We start from the raw sequence: 21,420 nt of genomic DNA on the forward strand, positions 1-21,420 counted from the left end.
TTGAGATGGAGAGTGAAGGGTTAGTAGATGAAACAGCAAAGCCCTTTGTGAAGAGGGGACATTTGAACTCAAACTTGACCAATGATCTAAATCAGCAGCAGTGGAGTGTTCCAGGCAGAGGGAAGCATAAGATATAATCTCTGCATTGGGAATAAGCTTTGATTTTTGAAATAATTAAAAGAAGGCTGATAATGCTAAGATATAAGGTAGGATGGGTGAGTTTGAGTTCATCTCAAAGAACGTTGGCGGTCAACTTCAAATTGGCCTTTGTGTAGGGTTTCGTGCTCCATGTTATAGATTTTGGACTTCACCCAAAGTACAAATGAAGGACATCATAGTGGATGAGTAACAGGATGTAATTATATCCCACAAGAATAGACTGTGGCCTGAAGATTGAAGGTTGGCCACTCCATCAGCCCTGGTGAAGGATAAAGGTGGCTTGAACTAGGGACACAGAAGTGGAGACAGTATATAGCTATTTGCTTGGATATGTTTTAGAGGTAGAGATTCAAAGACTTGCTGATAGATTTGATGCATGAGTGAAGTAAAGAGGGGAATCAATTGTGACTCCTAACTTTGGTCCTTGAGATAACCACGTTCCTTTAATGACTTAATTGCTATTGTCCCCCCTAGATGTAACCTCCATGAGGGAAAGGACCTTATCTCCTTTATTCACTGTGTATAACCACTGCCTAGCATAAGACCTGGCAAGGCAAAGAGGAGGTGTCTTGAAATATTCCTGAATGATTTAATAGTTATTATACATTATTAGCATGTTATCTAAATGATTTGCTAAGAAATTTTCCCTTATGTTTTATTTTTATAATTTCTTGAAATTTTTACATATAAACCCCAAATATATTTAGATTTATGCTACATTTTTTAAGTGTAAACTTAAGTCCATTTATTTACTGCTTTGTGATTTCTTTCATGGTATCTAAAATAATCACTCCCCATTCAAAGATTTGGTTAATAACTAGTTCTGCTTCTTATGTGCTTATAGTTTTTATTTTTTGCTTACTTCTTAAAAGAAAACACTGAAATTTAGTTTTTAAATTATATAAGGGCCTAAGTTGATTTTTTCCCTAAATTGCTAATTACTTCAAATTAATTACTCCATTCCTTTCTCGTAAAAAAATGTCTTCACTTACTGAATTTTTACAAGTAATAGTCTATGGCTAACTGTTTAGCGATAGTCTATTGCTGCTTCTGCTGCTAAGTCACTTCAGTTGTGTCCGACTCTGTGCAACCCCATAGATGGCAGCCCACCAGGCTCCCCTGTCCCTGGCATTCTCCAGGCAAGAACACTGGAGTGGGTTGCCATCTTCTTCTCCAGTGCATGAAAGTGAAGTCACTCAATCATGTCTGACTCTCCGTGACCCTATGGACTGCAGCCTACAAGGCTCCCCCGCCCAAGGGATTTTCTAGGCAAGAGCACTGGAGTGGGGTGCCATTGCCTTCTCCAAGTCTATTGCTAACCAGCCACATTGCTGGTTTGCTTTGCCAAGTTGCTTTCAGTTGTGTCCAGCTCTTTGTGACCCCATGGGCTGTATCCCATGAGGCTCCTCTGTCCATGGGATTCTCCAGGCATATATGGATATAGCAGCCACATATGGATATTTAAATATACATTTATGTTAATTAATACAGTTTAAAATTCTGTTTCTCAGTCACATTAGCTCTATTTCAGGTGTTCAGTATACTCAATGGGGTGAGTGAATACCATACAAGACAGTGCAAAATTAGAGAACTTTTTCATCATCACAGAAATTTCTATCAGACATTGTTACTCTAGGAGATATTTTTTCAAATTCCTAAAAATTTTCCAAGGATTTAAAAAATAGAATAGTGTGGTATATATAAACACTGGGAATCATTGGCATCTTTATAATACTTAATTTTTACTTTTGGGAGTGTGTTATGCAGCCACATTTCTGAAACGTTTTTTTTTTTTCCCTCTCATTTAATTTTTAATTTCTTTCAATGTTATATATAGTTCTGCATGAGATTAATCCTAGGAGGCTTTAATGTTATAAATCATTTAATATGTGTCTTTAATTTTTTCTTCAACCATTTTTCAATTTAGGTATTCTACTTTAATTTGTTAAAATATAGCAGGCTTTTAAAAAAGAAAATTTGCATTTTACCGTATTTTCAAGTTTATTAGTACAGTGATTTCCTTGACTTAAAACCTATTTTGCCGTCTTTTACTCTTCAAATTTTATTTACTTGCTTTTACTATTTTCTCTAATAAATTCCCAGAGGTTTTAAATGTTTTAAGTAATTGTCCATATTTATTCAGTTTCTCCTCATTTTTCATACAGAAACTCTGGACCTGTCTAACTGAGACTTTTGATGCTTTAAGATGATTTTGTGTTTTCCGTTTATGGCCTTCCATATGGATTTCATCATTTGCCTTCAGGATATCTTATTTGCTTCTCTGTGTAGTTCTGACTGGTCATTTTGCTGTCTCTCCTAGGTACTCTGAAGTTAGAAAATGAGTAACTGAGGAAGCTAGTATTTGAATGCAAAACTAGTAAAACCATATCGCCTACACTTTTAAAACATTTTAAGGAAAAATACTGTTTTTTTAAATTATATATCTTTTCTATTTGTACTACCTTGTAATACAATTTGCTTTTATAATCTATTTGAACACCTAGTATTTGGTCAGTGTTTGTAACTATTTTATAAATCCTTATAGATATTTAGTCTTTGTTTATAGGAAACTGAGTATCTAACATCTAATTTTGTGCATGTAGGTTCTATTTTATTAATTGTATTGTTCAAATTATTTATATCCTTATTCTTTTATTCTTCAATGTATAGCACTGTGATAGTGGCTTAATATTTACCAGTCAGTGATACTGATTTTTTAATCAACATGCTGTAACTAGAATTTGCTAATTCTTTAAATGTTGCAGGATATTAATAATATTGTCAGCATAAATTTTGCTGTTTTCACATGAAAACATCTTTAACATTTTAAAATGTTTAATGAAACAATTAATATACTTCTGTTTTTATCCCAGTCTTAAACTTGTTCAGTTATCTGTCCTCTTAGATATTGCATTCTGTTTCTGTGCTCCTAATTATTGTATTTTAACTTTTTTTCAGTATATTATTACTACTTGGTTTTAGTATATTGAAATATAGGAAAGTAGAGTTCCTACTAAATGTTATCTTGAAGTATTATCCAGTTTGTTTTTAAAAGTCTATTTTTATCTAATTATCAAACCCAAAATAATTTAAATTTATTTTAGAGAGGAATTAGTTGCTTTGCCATCTTTTCAACCCCACACCCTATTTTCTATTAATCTACTCTATGTTTGCTAATCTTGTTAATGTTTAATGCCTTTTTAATATATGTTGTCTAATATTCTATTTTATTACAGTATTTCAAATAAGCATTTAGACTTATTTGAATCAAACTTCTCTTCTTTGTAATTTAAAAAGTATCTTTTTATCTTTGGTAAGTTTCAGTTTTCCCTGCAAATTATTTTTAAGCTCAGTCTTTCCATTCTAAATGGTTAATAATTCATCTCTCTGAAATTGGGACCGCATCTTTAAAAGAAGGTCTGCAGCAATGATGTCTTATGATGTAGTGTCTGAGGCAGACACCGAGACTGCCTGATCTGAGCAGATCTGAGACTGGTTTGGTCAACATCACATATAAATTTCAGAGTCAACTGAATATTATATTCTTTTATAGCTTTCCCCTGTAAGGCTACGCTACTTTTTCCTTCTGCTTTTTGTCATTGTTTTTTCTTTTTTATGTGATTTACTTTTGATGTGGAGAGAAAGATAGATGTAGGGGTAAAAAGATGATTCCGTCTTTAGTGGTTTTCTTTGACAATACAAACATGAACTTGAGACTGATTTTAGTTATTTTCCTTAATCTCAAGTATGGGGGCTTTCTCCCAGTCTTGAAATTCTTAATATTATACAAACTGTCAATTCATCATATCCTCAGTACCCTTAAATTTAGGTATATCTGTTATTAGTGGGTTGCAGTTGTATACCAGATTGCTCTGGTCTTTTTTTCTCACCTATCATCTTTTTAACCCATTTGTATTTTTCTCTGCATTCTTGTGTGGGTTTTTTTAAAAATTATTTGTTATTAATAACACTAATTATATTTTTCTGGACTCAACTGTCTATATATTGCTTGTCATTATACTTTTTGTTTTCTTCATTGTGATTTTTACAGTCCCTCCTTATATATTTCTTTTGAAAGAATATCTCAAAATCTTACTAAAAAGCATATTTTGAAAATACTACTGCATTTTACTAAGTAAATATATTTCTGGGCAATACATGGAAAGCCTTCCTTTGTAGTCATTAACATGATGTTAGTTAACATATTGTCTTATTTCAAAATTGCTCCCCCATCACTAACCCTCAACTCCAAGGGCCCCTTATTTTGTATTTTCTTAACAAACCGGAATGACAGAGATAGCCAAATCATGAAACAGAGAATCAGCACACTTTAGGATTTCTGTTATCTCCATCAGCTTTGTCCTGGTTGTTGGGTCTTTCTCCTTCTTGACGGTAAAGATGGCAAAGCCAGGATGATGTAGAATAGAGTGTCTAGCACAGTTCCTGGCCGGGGGGCAGATAAATTGTTCCTGTTTTCTCCTTAGCAGTGAGAGTTCCTAGTGAGATTTATGATCTCCCTGGAATTGTAAAGGGCCCAAACCTGGGATACCTGTGGGAGGCTACTCATGCTAAGGAGCTTGATTCAAGGCAGATTTGATCTGGGTTCTTATCATAAATAAGAGAAACTGAAACAGCTCAGAGTAGAGATCTAAAGGATTTAGGAAGCTGGAGGATAAACAGGTTCTGACAATTGGATATATACTTTTTTGTTCTCGTGCACTTTTACTGATTCAGCCAGTTTCATGAGATTTTTAAAGAAGTGGCTTTGTGTCTTCATTCATACAAACATATTTTTAGAAATACGCTTCTGTGTTGTATAAAATAAATTTTATTATCTAACCTGTTTTAACCAAATAATTTTTTAGCCAAAAATTTGACCAAATGTTTTTCTTCCTTGTTATTTAAGCCTTAACGGTTGAGTTAGTGGTTTGTCACAGTTTTTTTTTTCTTATGTGTTATTGCTTGACTGTAGATGCACAAGGTGTTATTATTAATATATCATATATAGTAACAGAGAGGTTGCTCTTAAAAAATTTTAAACCTATCCATTCATCTGCTGATGGACATCTAGGTTGTTTGCTGTGGTACATATACACAGTGGAGTATTACTCAGCTGTTAAAAAGAATACATTTGAATCAGTTCTGATGAGATGGATGAAACTGGAGCCGATTATACAGAGTGAAGTAAGCCAGAAAGAAAAACACCAGTACAGTATACTAACACGTATATATGGAATTTAGAAAGATGGCAATGATGACCCTGTATGCAAGACAGCAAAAAAGACACAGTTGTGTATAGCGGACTTTTGGACTCAGAGGGAGAGGGAGAGGGTGGGATGATTTGGGAGAATGGCATTGAAACATGTATACTATCATGTAAGAATCGAATCACCAGTCTATGTCCGATGCAGGATACAGCATGCCTGAGGCTGGTGCACGGGGGTGACCCAGAGAGATGTTGTGGGGAGGGAGGTGGGAGGGGGTTCATGTTTGGGATCGCATGTACACCCATGGTGGATTCATGTCAATGTATACAATACAGTATTGTAAAGTAAAATAAAGTAAAAATAAAAATTTAATTAAAAAAATGTTTGGAAAGGACAGACAAAAAAAAAATTTAAACCTGAATTTTTGCTTGTTGACTTTTTCCTTGCTAATCTACATAGTTCTTAAATATTTCAATAAAATTAGGACAATTCAACTCAATTTGAATTGTGTTATCTCTAACTTCCTCATTGAAAGAACTTTTCTCTCAATTGTACAACCTTCCCAAACCGACATGCAAAATACACTTTGTACATTATTCCCCGATTCACATATTGCTTCTTTCAAAGAGTTTGTGAAAATTTCAGTAGCTGTTTATAGAATTGTGGCAGATTTCTTGAGAACGTTTAGAACATCTCAACTTATCAACAGCTCATAAAAAATATCATTTCTATCCCCCCAACCCTGTCCCTCATTATAACTCTTCATTGGCAGCTACATATGGCAAGAAAACAAAACCAAACCAAAGGAAAGGTACCAGTTTCTATAACCTAATTTAGATATGCTTCATTTGTGTCACAGTTAAATCTCCAAAGAGCACTGGGAAGCATGATGGAATGGAATTCCCTCCCAACTTCAGCAGGAGCCAATTCTCCATATGGTACATGAATAATTCTCAAGTGCAATGGATAAAATAAATGGTGAGACTGATCTTGTATGTCTCTTCAGATGTGGAAAGGAGGCCTCACAGAAAATAAAGCTGCAGAATTAATGCCTTCTATCAGTACATACACTTTAGCCTCCAAAATAGAATGAGGTGTTCTTGGTCAAAGTAGAACTAAATATAAAGGAACCAAATGATATCAAGGGTTTACTGTTAAAAAATAATGATCCATTCTTCCCTTGCCCCTCGTACTGTTGTGTGTGTATGCTCAGTCATATCCGACTCTTTGAGACCCCATGGACTGTGGCCCACCAGGCTCCTCTGTCCAGAGAACTTTTCAGGCAAGAATACTAGAGTGGGCTGCCATTTCCTCTTGCAGGGGAACTTCCCGACTCAGGGACTGAAGCTGCACCTCCTGCATTTGCAGGTGGAACTGAGCCACCTGGGAAGCCCCTCCTATTGTTGTAGGGATGTTACATCTCAGCTCTGCTTCACTCGCCTCTTCTTTCCAGTTTTGGAACACATATCACTAGCATCCCAGTGTGTGATCTCTATTAGAATAACTTGAGATGCAGGACTAAAATTCTAATTCCTAGCTCCTATCCCAGAGCTGCTGAATCTTTGGGAGTGGGGCTTGAAAGTCATTTTCATCAGACATTCAGTGTGAATCTCATTCAGACTAACATTGGTGCCAGTTATAATAGAGACTATAGAATAAGACTCAGGACGAAGAAGAGAATGGCAGAACCAACGACAGGCACCATGATTTCCCTCTGAGGATGCAGAGGGCATCAGGGTATGTTTCCACCAATGGTTTCCTATACTTATTTAATATTTGAGCCAAGGGTTAGCCTGATCCAAGATAGAAGGCTGGAATGGGAAACTTGGTGTGTGGTGGATGGTGCTGGGTGACAGGTACATACTTCTTTTTGTTCTCAGAAAGCATAGAGTAATAACAGCTTGAGTGGGAGGAAGCAGGATCAGATTGAATGCTGTAGTTAACAGTGAATGGCATCCATTCTGTGATTTAATTTCTTTCTTTTTCTGGTGAGATTTACTTGGTTATATTTTTCCACATCAAGAGTAAAATATTTTAGATATATAAAAACAGAGTGGGAGGCTGATAGAATGATTTTTTTTAATGGCTGAAAAATTATGTCTAAACTAGGGAAAGAATAGTAACATATAAAAGTCATCTATATAGTTTGGTTCATTGCTGTTTACAGTGTACTGGTTCTAAATTGTAATTGCCAATAGAAAATAACCACAAAGGAGAACAACAAAAATAGACCAAAAGCAAACTGAAAAAAAAAAAAAAGTACTAATTCACCTGTTTAAGGTGAACCTTTTTTGAAGACAGGAAGATGTTTATTTCTAGATGATTCAAGTTAGATGAATTTGTGTCATTTACAAGAGTTAGAAAATGTGGCTTTAAGATAGAAAATTCCCCTGTATTTATTGCCAATGAATTGAATATTAGGTAAGTCCTGATAATTCTGGCATTCTGGAATTTTCTGTTTGGAGGGAAGAAATGTGTATTTCTTTGGCTTGAGTGAGAGGGTGATTGGGATTGAATCACTGTGGGTGAGAATCTTTCTAGATTTTTCATTAAGTGTGGCTATATAATCAGTATTGAAATAAGAGCTTTATAGCTTACCACCTTCAATAGTTAGTAAATTCATTTGTATGCTTACAGTTTAAAGGAAAAAAGTGAAATTCTATTTAATTGGAAAGGAAGCTACCATGCCCAATTTTTTTCCCTGTGTGTGTGTGTGTGTGTGTGTGCATGCATTCTAGTTACTTATATCAGAAGTGCATAGGAGAGTGTCTCCTGGAGGCTGGCACAGGGTTTACGATGCAAATATTGAAGGGCTGTGAGTCACCAGCAGAGAGTTCCTTTATGTGGGCTTTCCACCTTTTGGCTTACCCTATAACTTCTGCCTGTAAAGGTGCTTGCTTTTATTCTATTGTAGCCTTTGTTGCCAAAGGCAGAGGATATTTTCTTTCTAAGAGAGCGCTTAGATGCTTCCTCCATGTTGCCTCTGCTGGAGCGGTGTGGATAAGCTAGCTTTGTTATCACTGGCACTCTACCTGCTCTCCTGTTTCTCCAGAGAGTAAGTGTTCTTCTTAAAAATATAGCTATATTGAGTGCCTCTGTGTCTTTAGATACTCTTTTCATGTGCTAGTATAAAATAAAAGTCTTTTTGAAGATATGTTTTATGGGGAAGTGCTTTCTGGGGCCTCTAGAGATGTTCACAAGCACTGAATCGAGGTACCTTTATAGTGGTTTAATGACAGTGTGGCACACTTGTTATAAAGTGCCCTTTTGATATGTATCCCAGGGCGTGGCACAATTAGAGCCTGGTGAACAGGTTGATTTGTTTTCACCTTCAGTCACAAAGTGCCACCCACCCCCATCGCTTTGTTAGGGTTTTGCAACTATAGATCTGTGTTTTGTTTTGTTTTGTTTTCATCCCCTGAAGATGAAGGAGATCTGTCAGAATGGAAATTTGGAAAATTACACACACTTGTGAAATTAGGCAGAGCTGCTGAATCTTTGGGAGTGGGGCTTGAAAGTCTTCATTTCATGTTAGGCAAATTCTTATAAAGTTTGTATTCCCACTTAATGCACAGGACCCACAACAGTGCTTTGTTTTGTGGGAGGAATTGTTTTTCTTGCTGTGCAGAAAACGTGTGCAGGACTGTACAGGTATAAAGAGAATATTCATCATTATCTACTGTGTCAAACTCAAATGGAGGGCCAAATTGGCAGCATTCCAGAAGCAGGAGGCCACACCTATTTGTGAAAATGGAATAGATTTCTGTAGTTGCCTATTTTGTTCCTATAGTTGACTATTCTGTTCAAGGTGGTGGTGCTGGGACATGTAGTTAGCAAGCCGCATATGTTGGTTAACAATGAAGGTTGCCCATGATACTGCTCCATAAAATCCTGGAGACCGCACTTTTTTTGTGCACCAGCCTGATCATAATAAGGGACTGGAGCGAGAGATGATAAGTGGAGGAACCTGTGTGATCTGCCTGGGACCTCTTGCTTCACACTGATTGCCACTGATTGATGGGCCTGCTCTGTCTGGCTGGGCCTTTCAATTCACGAGATGTCATATCCTCGGAAGAGGAGGATGAGGAGAAAGCTAGGCTGCTTGAAGCTCTTGGTTTTCAAATAACTCACATGGCAGACTGTGATTTTTTAAAATTGAGATGCAATCCCTATTTGTATAAAGATATTTTTCTATAGCATAGCCAGACACACATGAAAAACTTTCTAGACAAATTCACTGGCTGCTCAATTGTTTGCATTATTTGGGGCTCCTGGAAGTGTATGAAGCAGTAACATGTGGGATCAACCTGAAGTAGTGGCTCCAGTCTGTTCCGTGTCATCCCAAATTGTTTGAAACACTGTGACTAAAGTTTTCTAGACTCTCTGGCATTATTTGGGAGAACCATTAACCAGCACTAAATAAGCAAACCTAACCTGCCACTAATCAGGTCTGATTGCACTAAGTTGCCCTGGTGATAAGTAGGTTGATCACAGAATCAGCTGCAGTACACAAAGGATGGAGCCTATGTTAATTTCAAAATATTATACTGTTTCTATTTAATGATAACAAAAATATAACTTGTACTGTTACACAGTGACGTCTAGCATTTATATTCCTACAGTGGTTCTCAAACTTGAGCATGCATTGAAATCCCTTACAGGGTTTGCTAAAACACAGGTTGATGGGCCTCACCCTCAGAGTTTCTGAAGCCAGATGTGGGATGGAGTCTGAGAATTAGTTTTGAATTTCTATCAAGTTGTCTGATGAGGATAATGCTGTTGGTCTGAGGATGACATTTAGAGAACTACTGTTTGCTATCAAACTGTTTGTAATTAGCCAGTGAAATCAGGCATCATTTTTAGAGCTGTTATTTTATAAAATGAGTTTTTTAGAAGGTTTAATCAATAATGAATTGTACATGTAAAGAATCATTTTAATAAAGCAGGGTCAGAAAGGATGTTATTAAATTGAAGGAATAAGTAGAGGGAAATTGATCTATGTGATGAGATGGCGATTGTTAGATTACAATTTTATTAAGAAGGAAAGGAAGTTTATATATACAGTGACCAAAACCTGATGCAAGTATTTTTGTTGATATTTTTCTTGTAATTAAAAAAAATCCCCCAAATCTTTGCAGTGATTTTCCTTTGATTTCTTGCATGTAGCTATGTGCTTGCTGGATGTTTTCACACAATGCAGATATGTTGCTTATGAGACAAAGAAATGCATCCTGAATGTTTTTAAGGACTATATTGATTCATCTTTGCCTTATGAAGTTGTTTAAGAAATTAATCGTCAGAATCCTTTGTTTAATATCTATTGTTTGGCTAATGCTTTTGTTGTTATTGTAGACTTTTGAAAAACCAACACGTGCATTGTCTTTGAGTTGCTCTAGAAAGAGAAAGAAATATGCATCCACTCTAGAGTCAGAAGACTAGACTCCCCTTGTCCCTGTTTTTTGTATCTCCATTTAAATAAGATAATTTAAAAAAAAAATCTCTTTTGCTTATACTAATTTAGCTTTGTAAAACTATATAGGATATTATTCTCTAGTTTTGCACAATTTTGTTTGTCAAATAAGAATACTAGCTCATTTTGGTGGTGCTTTGAAGTTTCTAAAGAAGATGCATTTTTTTTTCCTTGTACAGGTCTATAAACTTATAAGTTCTGATTAATTCACCTAATAAATAACACTTACACATCACGTATAAGAGGTTCTGTGGGCAGATTCAAATACTTTTTTTGTACTCATAGTGCTTTTAGAATAATATAACTTACTGTATTCACATTTTGGGTAACACCTGATGATCTATTGTGATAGCAGAGTTGATTTTGTGGAAAATTTTCTGCTTGCCTGATCTCACATCCCCCAGAAAACTTTTGGCAGGTTGTGGGTAGATGGCACCTGATTTGAATAACCAGGAAATAACATGGATTTCACACTGATAGCAGAATAAACTTCCTTCAACAATATAATTAGTAATAATTGGACCCAGTATTCTCTCTCCTTGATTTGATCTTCAACTTTATGACAATTAAATTCAACTAAAGTTTCTTATTTGAATAACTATTAAATGCCATGGTTAAATGCTAGGTACCATACTTGTTACTTCCAGTTACAAATGGAGGTGAGATAAAATTATATCTGAGGAAGTAAGAAAATGCACAAATAACTGTAATTTAGGATATCTAAGAAGGCTTTCTTGCCCTCCCCATGTTAAAATGGAGTATCTTAAAAAAGAGTTGCGTGTATTACATGTGTGACATTTGTCTCCTTCATTCAGTTACCCACTCCCTGCTGGCTGGGACCATCCACTTTGTGCATTGCTGTTAACTCAGTACGCGATATAGTGCCTGCCATGTGCTTCACCCTCAATAAATACTGGTTAAGTGAATAACGAATGAATAAATACATGAAAGTCTCATAAAAATAACAAAATAATTTATAAGATTTTCATCTATTTTTAGTTATTACCAACTAAGGGCTTTATATTATTGAAATGTATCAAATCACATAGAAATACATAGTTTTAGTAATGAATATACTTTTGTGTTTCTGTACGATAGTTACCATCTTCAGAAAGCTTTGTGGGGCTCTGGACTGAGAGACCTGATTACAAAATATGTGAATTTCAGTGCCAGCTCTGTCACTGACTTCCTGGGTCAATGCACAAGACACTTATTAATGAACTGACTTTTTTTCAATGCCTGAGTTACAGCCTGCGAGTAAATTAGTCATTAGAGATTCTAGTTTAAATTTATCTGGATTTTCTCATCTGACTTTGTTTTTCCTGTGATGTCAGTGTTTAATCTGCTCTGTACGATTAGTTGCTGCTTGCTAGGTTTGCATATGTTGTAAGCAAAAGTATTTTCTTGTTGGTATCATTGACTTAATTTGAAGGTTCCAAAAACAGCATTTCAGGGGAAAAAATTAAAGAATTTAAAGTGTTCTCAGATTTACATATAAGAAGTGTTAATACTGCTATCTAATAAAAATGGCCAAGGACCTTGTAGCAAAGAATATTATTTTATTTTTATAAAAATCAAAGAGTTCATTTTTTCCCCTAAAGAAACAATTTGAATAATACCTGACCCTCTTCTCTTCTTTTTACAATGGAATATGGTCAAATTGAACCCACCATTAAAAATTCTCTAATATCTTTTTTTGCATTAACATTTCAAAACTCAATTTAAATATTCACAGATCTCATTTTTAATAAACTTAGCAAATTCAGGTAATTTCCTTCAACTTTCTAGATTGAAGGACAGCAGTTGGTACAGATATAAAAAAGATGTACAGCTATGAGCAAAGCCCAAAATCAATTATATATAAGAAATAACCTAACACATGGAAAGAAATTAATCAAAAAGAAGAATTTCTACTATATAATTCTGTGGTCTGCTACCTGCAGGCAACAAACGCAAATGAAAAAAATCAACATTCTTTTGGCAGATAAGAGAAAAATTAATAAAAATGTTTCCTTCCTACTAGATCCCCTGATGCAACTATTGTTAAAAGTGAGTGACTGCAGGAAGAACTTGCTCGTTTAAAATGCTATTTTTTTAAACTACAGAAATAAGGTTTTATTCTTGCTGTTAAGCTCAATTACATGAGTTAGTATGGATTTGCACTGTCCAAAGAGCATCCCTCTTCCCTGCCCCTTCTCATTAAATGACTCTGTGGGATATGCATGAGACAAATGTAATAGGAACCAGGTGAGTAGCATTTTGAGGTGTGCCTACGGGGTAATGATGATTCTAAGGAATCTGAGTGTAGCAGCTGAAAACTCTAGGAGAGGAACTACTGACAGCCACAAAAAATGCCCCAGATACAGTCAAAAGATATGAGTACTCTAAAGATAGACATGTTCCTACTCCATAATGAGATGGGGAGGGGTGCCTTTTTGTGGATTTCTGCTTTTTAGAGTTGCATTTTTACTTTTCATTTCTAATTGGACAAACAAGCCGTATTTTACAGAATGTATGAAACTAACAGTCTTTCCTATTAGAAGGATTTTATATTTTGTGTTTTATGAGTATCATCCTGAGATTAACAAAGATATATGAGGCTAGAATACAGAGGATTCGGTAATGACATCCAATTTAAATATTAATATTAGTCCACTGCCACATTTCTATCACATGTAGAGAATGTAACATAAGTTTAGAATGGAAAGGTTATATTACGTTCCCCTTACCTAGTAACTAACATACACCATACCTGTATAGAGTTTGGACATATTTGTATATTATGTATTAAATGTAAACCATAATTTGTCTATCCCTAGCTTATATGATCATGTTCACTTTTTGAATGATAGCATTACATGAAAACGTGGGCTAATTATTATGTAATATTAAAGAATGGTATATGTTAAATTGTTTGAATTGTCAGATTTACAGATCTCTATTGTTTTATGTATACTAGGTTTTATGTACCTTCTTACTCCTTTGTGTGAGTGATTCTTTTGCAAACAGCTTTAAAGAAGCACAAAACAGGATCTGGCAACTTGGAGACAGTGCACCATTTTCATTTTCATTTGTTCATTAAGATTTTAAGAAATTTATTTCATCACGTGTTCTTTGTTCTGCATATGTCCTGTATGTAAAATTATGTAATAAATTTTTGATGGAAGTTTTAATAATACTAACAGATGTTAAAAATGACCTGAAATGGCATACATTTAAAACTACAGAATAAAAAGGTTTGGAAATACTTGTGTGTTTTAGAGGAAACTCACCTGGCAGAATTTCTGAGCACACTGCGATGGATTATTGTAATTATTGGGAATGATAATATTTTAATTCGACTTTCTTCCCACCTGTCGGTCGTAATCAAGGCTGCCCAGTATTCTGAAACAGTCTCATTTTGCTAGGTGGCTAGTCTTGTGCAGCCTCTAGAATGCTTAGAATATTAATGCATGGAGAGGAGCCTGAATGCTCTCTATAGTTCCGTTATGGCAAAGTGTCTTGTTTTAATCAAAGCATATACAAAACCTAACTAAAATAATTTATAATAAATTAATTCCAGCAAGTACTTAAGAGAAAGAAACCATTTGGGGGGACATTGTATCAGAATATAGAATTTGGCGTTTCTCTTCTTCATAATTGACAATGTATATTAATTTCTGTAGAATTTAATTTCTTTCTTGGGTGCCTCATTCTGAAGTGCTTTGAATTTATATGAACAAAGACAGTCTGACATTTATGTGAGGATCAGTCTAGTTTATAGTAGGCTGCCAGAGTAGGAAATTTTTTATCAAGATAATATATGTTGAAAGACATGTTTATTTGATTTAATATTTATGATGTTGGTCTTTATCATTTTTTGCATTTCCTCCTTGTATTGCTTATTTTAATCCTATTTCCTCTAAATTCTTATATATCTCCTATATTTTTTCCCTTGAGATTTTGCTTGTTTGCCTTTTTTTTTTGTCATCTAGCTTTTACTCCAGTGGCTTTGGTTGGGCTTCAGGGATTTCAACCACCTGAAATCATAGTAATAATTTTCTCATGAATTCATTTGTCCAGGGAGAAGTATTCCTCAAAATGCTTCTTAACTAAATAAATCTAATTCTTGACATTCATTTCATTCAATAATTATGCTACCTTTGTATAGGATAGGACTACTTAACCTTGAATGCCTCTATTGTTCTTTCCCAATTCCGAATCACTGAAACAACCACCACGTGAAAAATTTCTGCCACACCTAGGCTCAACTTTTGCAACATATCTGTTGATGCTGGGTGAATAAAAGCCTTAGCAAGTACCAGCAGGCTTCCCTGATTGCTCAGATGGTAAAGAATCTCCCTTCAAGGCAGGAGACTCGGGTTCAATCCCTGGGTCAGGATGAACCCCCTGGAGAAGGGAATGGCTACCCACTCCAGTATTCTTGCCTGGAGAATCCCATGGACAGAAGCCTGGCAGACCACAGTCCATGGGTTCTCAAAGAGTCAGACACAACTGAGTGACTAACACACACAGATAAAGCTTTCCCGCACTTTGGGAAGGTCCTGGGTATTGTCAAGTGTTGTGAATCTGCACCACCCTTCTTAGCTTCAGCTTTATCTCTAGAGGGCAGAAGTAGTAGAAGTAGTGGTCAATTCAGGTGGTTCCTGGGTACCAGTTGTCTCCCTTTCTGAAAATGGAAGCATTTCTTTGCGTCCACCAGAATCTTCCAGTAATCTCTATTAGTAATCCAATACAAAAGATGAAAAGATACCTCTTCATTCTGAGAGATGATTAACAGCATTGTGGGCCCGACATCCAGCATTGTATTCATAACTTTAGGATGTACAGCTAATTGTTTGCATTTGGAAAATCAGATAAATATTTATATTTATAAACATTAAGACTGTTCATTCTGGAGTGTTTGAATATCTGTAAATCAGAGGCAATTGAAGAGTTGAAATTCAGATTTCCTTTCACTTGCCTGCCAAGTGGCCTCAATCAGAAGTAATTTTCTCCATGAGGGCACAGAGAGCTCAGTCGTAAGCCTTTTCTAAGTAGATATTATTATTTGTGTCAAATTATGTGTGGTGATTTTTCTGAAGTGGACTTCTGTGCCCAGTAATCCATTCACAGGAGGCTCCTTCATTCCTTCCCTCATCGGTGCTATTAATTGTGCTTATGCTTCAAGTGTCTCTAACCCTCTTAAAATGTTAGTTTACAGCCACTGATTAACTGTAAGGTTTGCAATATAGAGAGTAGGGTGAGATCTAATCTTAAACCATAAATACTATGCATTTTAAGAGAAACCTTTTTGCCAGAGCCTGATTTGATAGCATAGCTAAAGAAATGGTTAGTAATTTCACATTTTAAAGTACAATAAATTATATCAATCTGACACGTGCTTTGGGCGAAATACACATTGGTTACTAAATCACCTTTTTTTAACCTGTTATAAATATTGACAGTGAGATCTCATGTATTTTGAGCAGTGAACTCAGAAATTTCTTTTTACCTTTCATTTGGATTTTTGTAATTTGTTTTTGACAATAAGTGCTTCTTTTCAATTACATGCTTTGAATTGCAAATAGATAGATAGACAACATAAAATAAAACAGCCCCTGGAATATAGAACACTATACTGTCATTTAAGATCTTACCATAATCGTTGATAAATAAAATTATATATGATGTGTAAGCCTTTTTGACATATGTGTATATATATGAATGGCTTGGTTAGATACTTATTGAGCCTATGTCAATGTTTTTTCAAAATTTCACATGAGATTTTCCATTTATTTTTTAATAAAGTGATTTAATTTTAATTTAATGTATACTATAGGAGCCAAATTGTTAAGTCCTGGACGATTTCAAGTAATTGTTCAAGTACATATTATCTTCAATAAAGACTTTTTTACGAATGTTAGAAAGTTTGCTCACATTTTATTTAAAAAAAAAAGTATTTTAGTATTAATTTTATTCTAGTAATGTGCATGCACTTTCTTTATAATATATAGGCTTTTGTAATTGAAGAGCCTACACGAGTAAAAAAGACATTCAGTAAAATTTATATGAATTATTTAAAATATATATTTTACAATTAGAGATTTATTTTTTGTTAACCAAACCCGAGTATGTATTCCAAAAGAAGTCTAGATTGTCTTGTCTGTTACATGATATAAACTGATATTAAGGCAGTTTCCTTTATAGATTGACTTGGTAAGGATATAAATTATGCAAATAATTAAATATTCATAATCAATTATTTTATTTTTGGTAATGTCTGTAAAAAAGACTTTCCTGGTTATTTTTGTTGGGAGGGTTTAAATTTTGGTTGATTTTTGGTAATCTGAGAAGAGCAGTAAGAGGTTTCTCAATTTTAAGACTAGATCTTTAAACATCTAAAAATAAAGTTATGTTAGTAGATATGAGCAATTTCTGAAGGATTCTGTGTTTACCAGTAACCTGTTTTATAGTTTTACTTATGAAAGAATGCATTTATAATTACAAAAGAATGGTTTGCATAGTAGTGTGGTATAAAAGGTATTTTAAAATAAAATAGAGTTTTCATGTCAACTTTTTCATGTATTAGCTTGTAGCCTTATTCTGGTTAACTAACCTCCTGACCTTTACTTTCCAGATTTACCAAAAGAAAGAATAATAATTCCCATACGTACCTCACTGGGTTATTTTAAAGATCACATAAGAAAGTACTTTGAAAGTCCTATATGAGATACAAAAATGAAATGGTTTAAGTGTCTTATTTTGACCAAACTTGTTATTAAAACTAAGTATCTTGAAAAAATAAAAACATGGAAAATATTCTATTTTATTCCTTGTTAGACTTGCAGTTAGTAATTCAAATTATTCAAATAACTGTTTTAGTGATTGTAATATTTTACCTTATTACTATTTTATATATTCCTTGCATGTCTTAGTACTTGACATAATTGTTAAAAGGTGAAAGATTATATATTACATGAAATAATGAACAAGAGATAAAAACTAATATGAGATCCATGGCTTTTGAATGCAACTGAGCACATATGGTTTTTTTCCAACTCTCCACCTAGAATTAAAAAAGAAAAAGCACATTACCAGAGTGTTTGGAATTAGTGCATCCTTTCTTCCTTAACATTTGTTATTTTGGAGAAAAGAAGAAAAAATAAATTTTAGAAGGGACAAAGAAACTCTGTAATAATTTTTTTTTTTTTTGGCTTGAATGTACCTTAAATTTAAATCCACGTTTCCAAGAAGTAAGAGAAAGAGACTGCCTAAGCCTTTTAAGTATTTAGCCTGTCTGATGAGACTGCTGACATGAGTGACAATTAGTACAAATTACCATAATTGTGTTCTTTGGATGAAATGCCACAGTGCTTCTTTAGGAGCAAATGCAGGCTTCCACTTAGTAAAATGAGTCGGATACTTTGATTCTTCTGGGCAGTCAGAAATTCACAATCAGCCATGTGGTATTTCCATGTCATCCACTTCAGATCCATCTCAACAACTACAGCCCACCCTTTCCTTTCAATAAAATAGGTCCATTAATGTAATGCACCTGACTCTCATTCACTCTAAGGAAGTTGTATTTTTATTACAGAAAAAGTATCACATAAATACAAATTACATTTTTTTCATTAGAAAACTACTTTTCATTTCAGAAAAAAATTCAATTAATTATGAATAGGGTTATACTTTCATCAGGGAGAGAAATATGTAATTTTTTCTTCAAGCTTCAAACACATATAATGAAATCTTTTCTCAGAATCCACTCTTAAGATGGATTTTTAAAAGTATTGACTTTATTAAAATCTCAGTTCAATTAAAATGCATTCAGTTACTTTAAATCTTTATTAAAATCTCAGGTAAAATTGTACAACAGTGTAAAAGAGACTTGTACTCTTTACCAGGCAGTTAATTCTAACAAATGAACATAAAGTGCACAGTTTTGCTCTTCAGGAGAGAATAAAAGAATAAGCTTTGGGCTTCAAGTTGGAGGTGGGGAAGGATGGGAGATGGAGGTTGCTTTCTATTTAGTAATTTCAGGAACAGGCTTCTTTCCACTTGTTACATTGCTCAGTAACTTGTTGACGTGGATGTGGCATTATTTTGTCTGGGTGCCCTTGGTACTACTTGTCCTTTCATAGAATACCTTATCCTCCTTCACCACCTGAATCAAAAAGACCCTGTTTAAGGATTTTATTTCACGCTCTTCTCAGATGTTTTTGGTACAGTGTCCCTCTTCTTTTTCAAGGGCCACTAGAAGATGCCATTGAAGAGGAAGAAGAAGAATGTCCATCAGAGGAAACAGACATTATCTCAAAGGGGGACTTTCCACTGGAGGAAAGCTTCTCCACAGAATTTGGGCCTGAAAATCTGAGTTGTGAAGAGGTGGAATACTTTTGCAACAAAGGTAATCATTAATGGCTGGGTGTGATATGTGAGTTCATTTACTCAGATGGTTTTGTGTAGTGATATACTGGAGGAAGAGTGTTCGTCTGAAAATGTGTACAGGATTTTTAAAATGCAATATTATTTTGAAAGATAAAAATTTTATAACTCATAAGTCATATTGTGTATTTAAATACATAGTTTCGTATTGATTGGCCAGTTGACTGAATATTTTCATGTTGCTTGGACAGTTGACTATAATATATTTAGTGTTCATCATTTATCCCTTCAACAAATATTGTTGAATGTCAGTTGTTTACAAGGCACTGAATTCATCATGGAGGGTAAGCAGGGAATGGGCCAGAGTCCCTATACAAGGTTTGAGCTCACTCCTTTCGAAAACTGAATGCCTTAAGTGTTTGACGTTGACTTAAAACATTGAGGATGGTGCTCTTTTTAGATACTGACAAATAAGAAAATACACACTGTTTCTCTCTTCTAAATATTCTTTTGATACACTATCATTGTAACAGAGGAAGAATCTGAGACACTGTATCTCAACCTATTTCCAACCTATCTTGACTTGGAGCCAAGTGGCCCTGCCAGTAATTATGTCCTCATTGGTCATGTACACTCATTATTTAACTTGCTTTTCCAAAACTGAGTTTAAGGGTTCTTATGATTCTTCTTAATTTTTCGATTGATTGTTTTGCCTCTGCAAGTGAGATGGATCGTCTGTTACCTCCTGCACCAATGTATAATTTCACAAGTGTTCAGGTTACTTCTTTGGTTTTAGAATAGCTACTTTTATTGATTTTACCATGGTTGTTTCCCATAGGGCATGACTGAGAGTGTATGTCTATCTCTGTATGTCTGTTTATGTTTCTGTAAGCAATATTTTTTTTGTTTTAGGCACACAGAGAAACTATGGAAAGTGAGTTTTTACATGTTTGTGTGAATTTGATGATCAGAATTGATAGTCTAAAATCAAGAATGCTGATATATCATCCTCCCAAACTGCTAATATACATGTCTCAGCAGCCAACTATTTATATTTGATACTTATTATTACAACCTCAGTATAACTTTCTCTTAATTCTGGCATGTTAGAAATAAAAGAAGTGAGCCATTTCCATCCCTGTGGTCCGTAGAGTTCAATACCCTAAAACTGTGGAGCTGGAGTGACAATGCCAGCACTTGGTTTCACTGAAGTTCAGAAAACCTCTTTGACCATTAACTCCTGGAGACCTCAAGATGACTTTGTTACCCGGTCCTTGACCCCCACATCAGAGACTTTTAGTTGAAAACAAGAACAGTAGGGACAGAATAGACCTTTTTTAGTATTCACTTAGATTTCAGGCTAAATTAATATTTTCCCTGTTAGAACCATTTCTTGATGCTGCATAACCACAACAATACCTAGTAGAGCTAGATGGAGAGGAAGAGTTTTTAAATATGTTTGAAGGCATCCCATTTTCCATCTTGATCAGGAAATATACTTCTTGGTGCACTGTAGAGTACCTGCCTTACATTGCAGGACTGCAATAAAGGAAGGAACCAATAGCTATTAAGTATCATTTATTCTTCTTACTCTTGTCCTTAAAAGACTTAGTGTATGGACTCAAGACTTTTGTCAATTTATTAATCCAGGGAGAGCAGTAATAATAATTATTAGATGTTGTTTACATTTGGTAATAATCATTGGTGATGGCCTGTGTTTAATGAAAGAATATATTGGGGTGGCAAAAGAAGTTTGTTCAGGTTTTTCTGTAAGATGTTACAGAAAACCCAAATGAACTTCTTTGCTCAACCTAATAGAACTTCAAGTTTTAAGTTAGTAGTTTCTTGGAAGAAAATGGACTTAAGAGTGAAAGTGAAGTCGCTCAGTTGTGTCCAGTTCTTGCAACCTCAGGGACTGTAGCCTACCAGGCTCCCCTGTCCATGGAATTTTCCAGGCAAGAGTACTGGAATGGGTTGCCATTTCCTTCTCCAGGGGATCTTCCTGACCTAGGGGTCGAACCTGGGTCTCCTGCATTGCAGGCAGATGCTTTACCGTCTGAGCCACCCCGGAAGTCCTAAATGGACTTATAGCAGATGCTTATTATAGGATTACATAATTATAGTCTCAGAATAATAACTTCCATCCATACTAAACAGAGTCTTAATGAAAAATAATGACAGGCCTTGAGGGACTAAAAAAAAAAGAAACAAAAC

At 34.8% G+C, this 21,420-nt stretch overlaps 1 protein-coding gene across 1 annotated transcript in view; it reads left to right on the forward strand.

The window, feature by feature from the left end:
- The window catches only part of ZFPM2 (zinc finger protein, FOG family member 2), a 526,755-nt gene that overhangs the window by 88,665 nt on the left and 416,670 nt on the right, over window positions 1-21,420 (forward strand). Inside the window, exon 2 of the mRNA XM_018058339.1 lies at window positions 19,070-19,228. Within this exon, the coding sequence (XP_017913828.1) occupies window positions 19,070-19,228 (159 nt within the window). The remainder of the gene's footprint in view (window positions 1-19,069; window positions 19,229-21,420) is intronic.

This window comes from Capra hircus, chromosome 14 (genome assembly GCF_001704415.2).
Source record: "Capra hircus breed San Clemente chromosome 14, ASM170441v1, whole genome shotgun sequence".
NCBI classification, from domain to species: Eukaryota; Metazoa; Chordata; class Mammalia; order Artiodactyla; family Bovidae; genus Capra; species Capra hircus.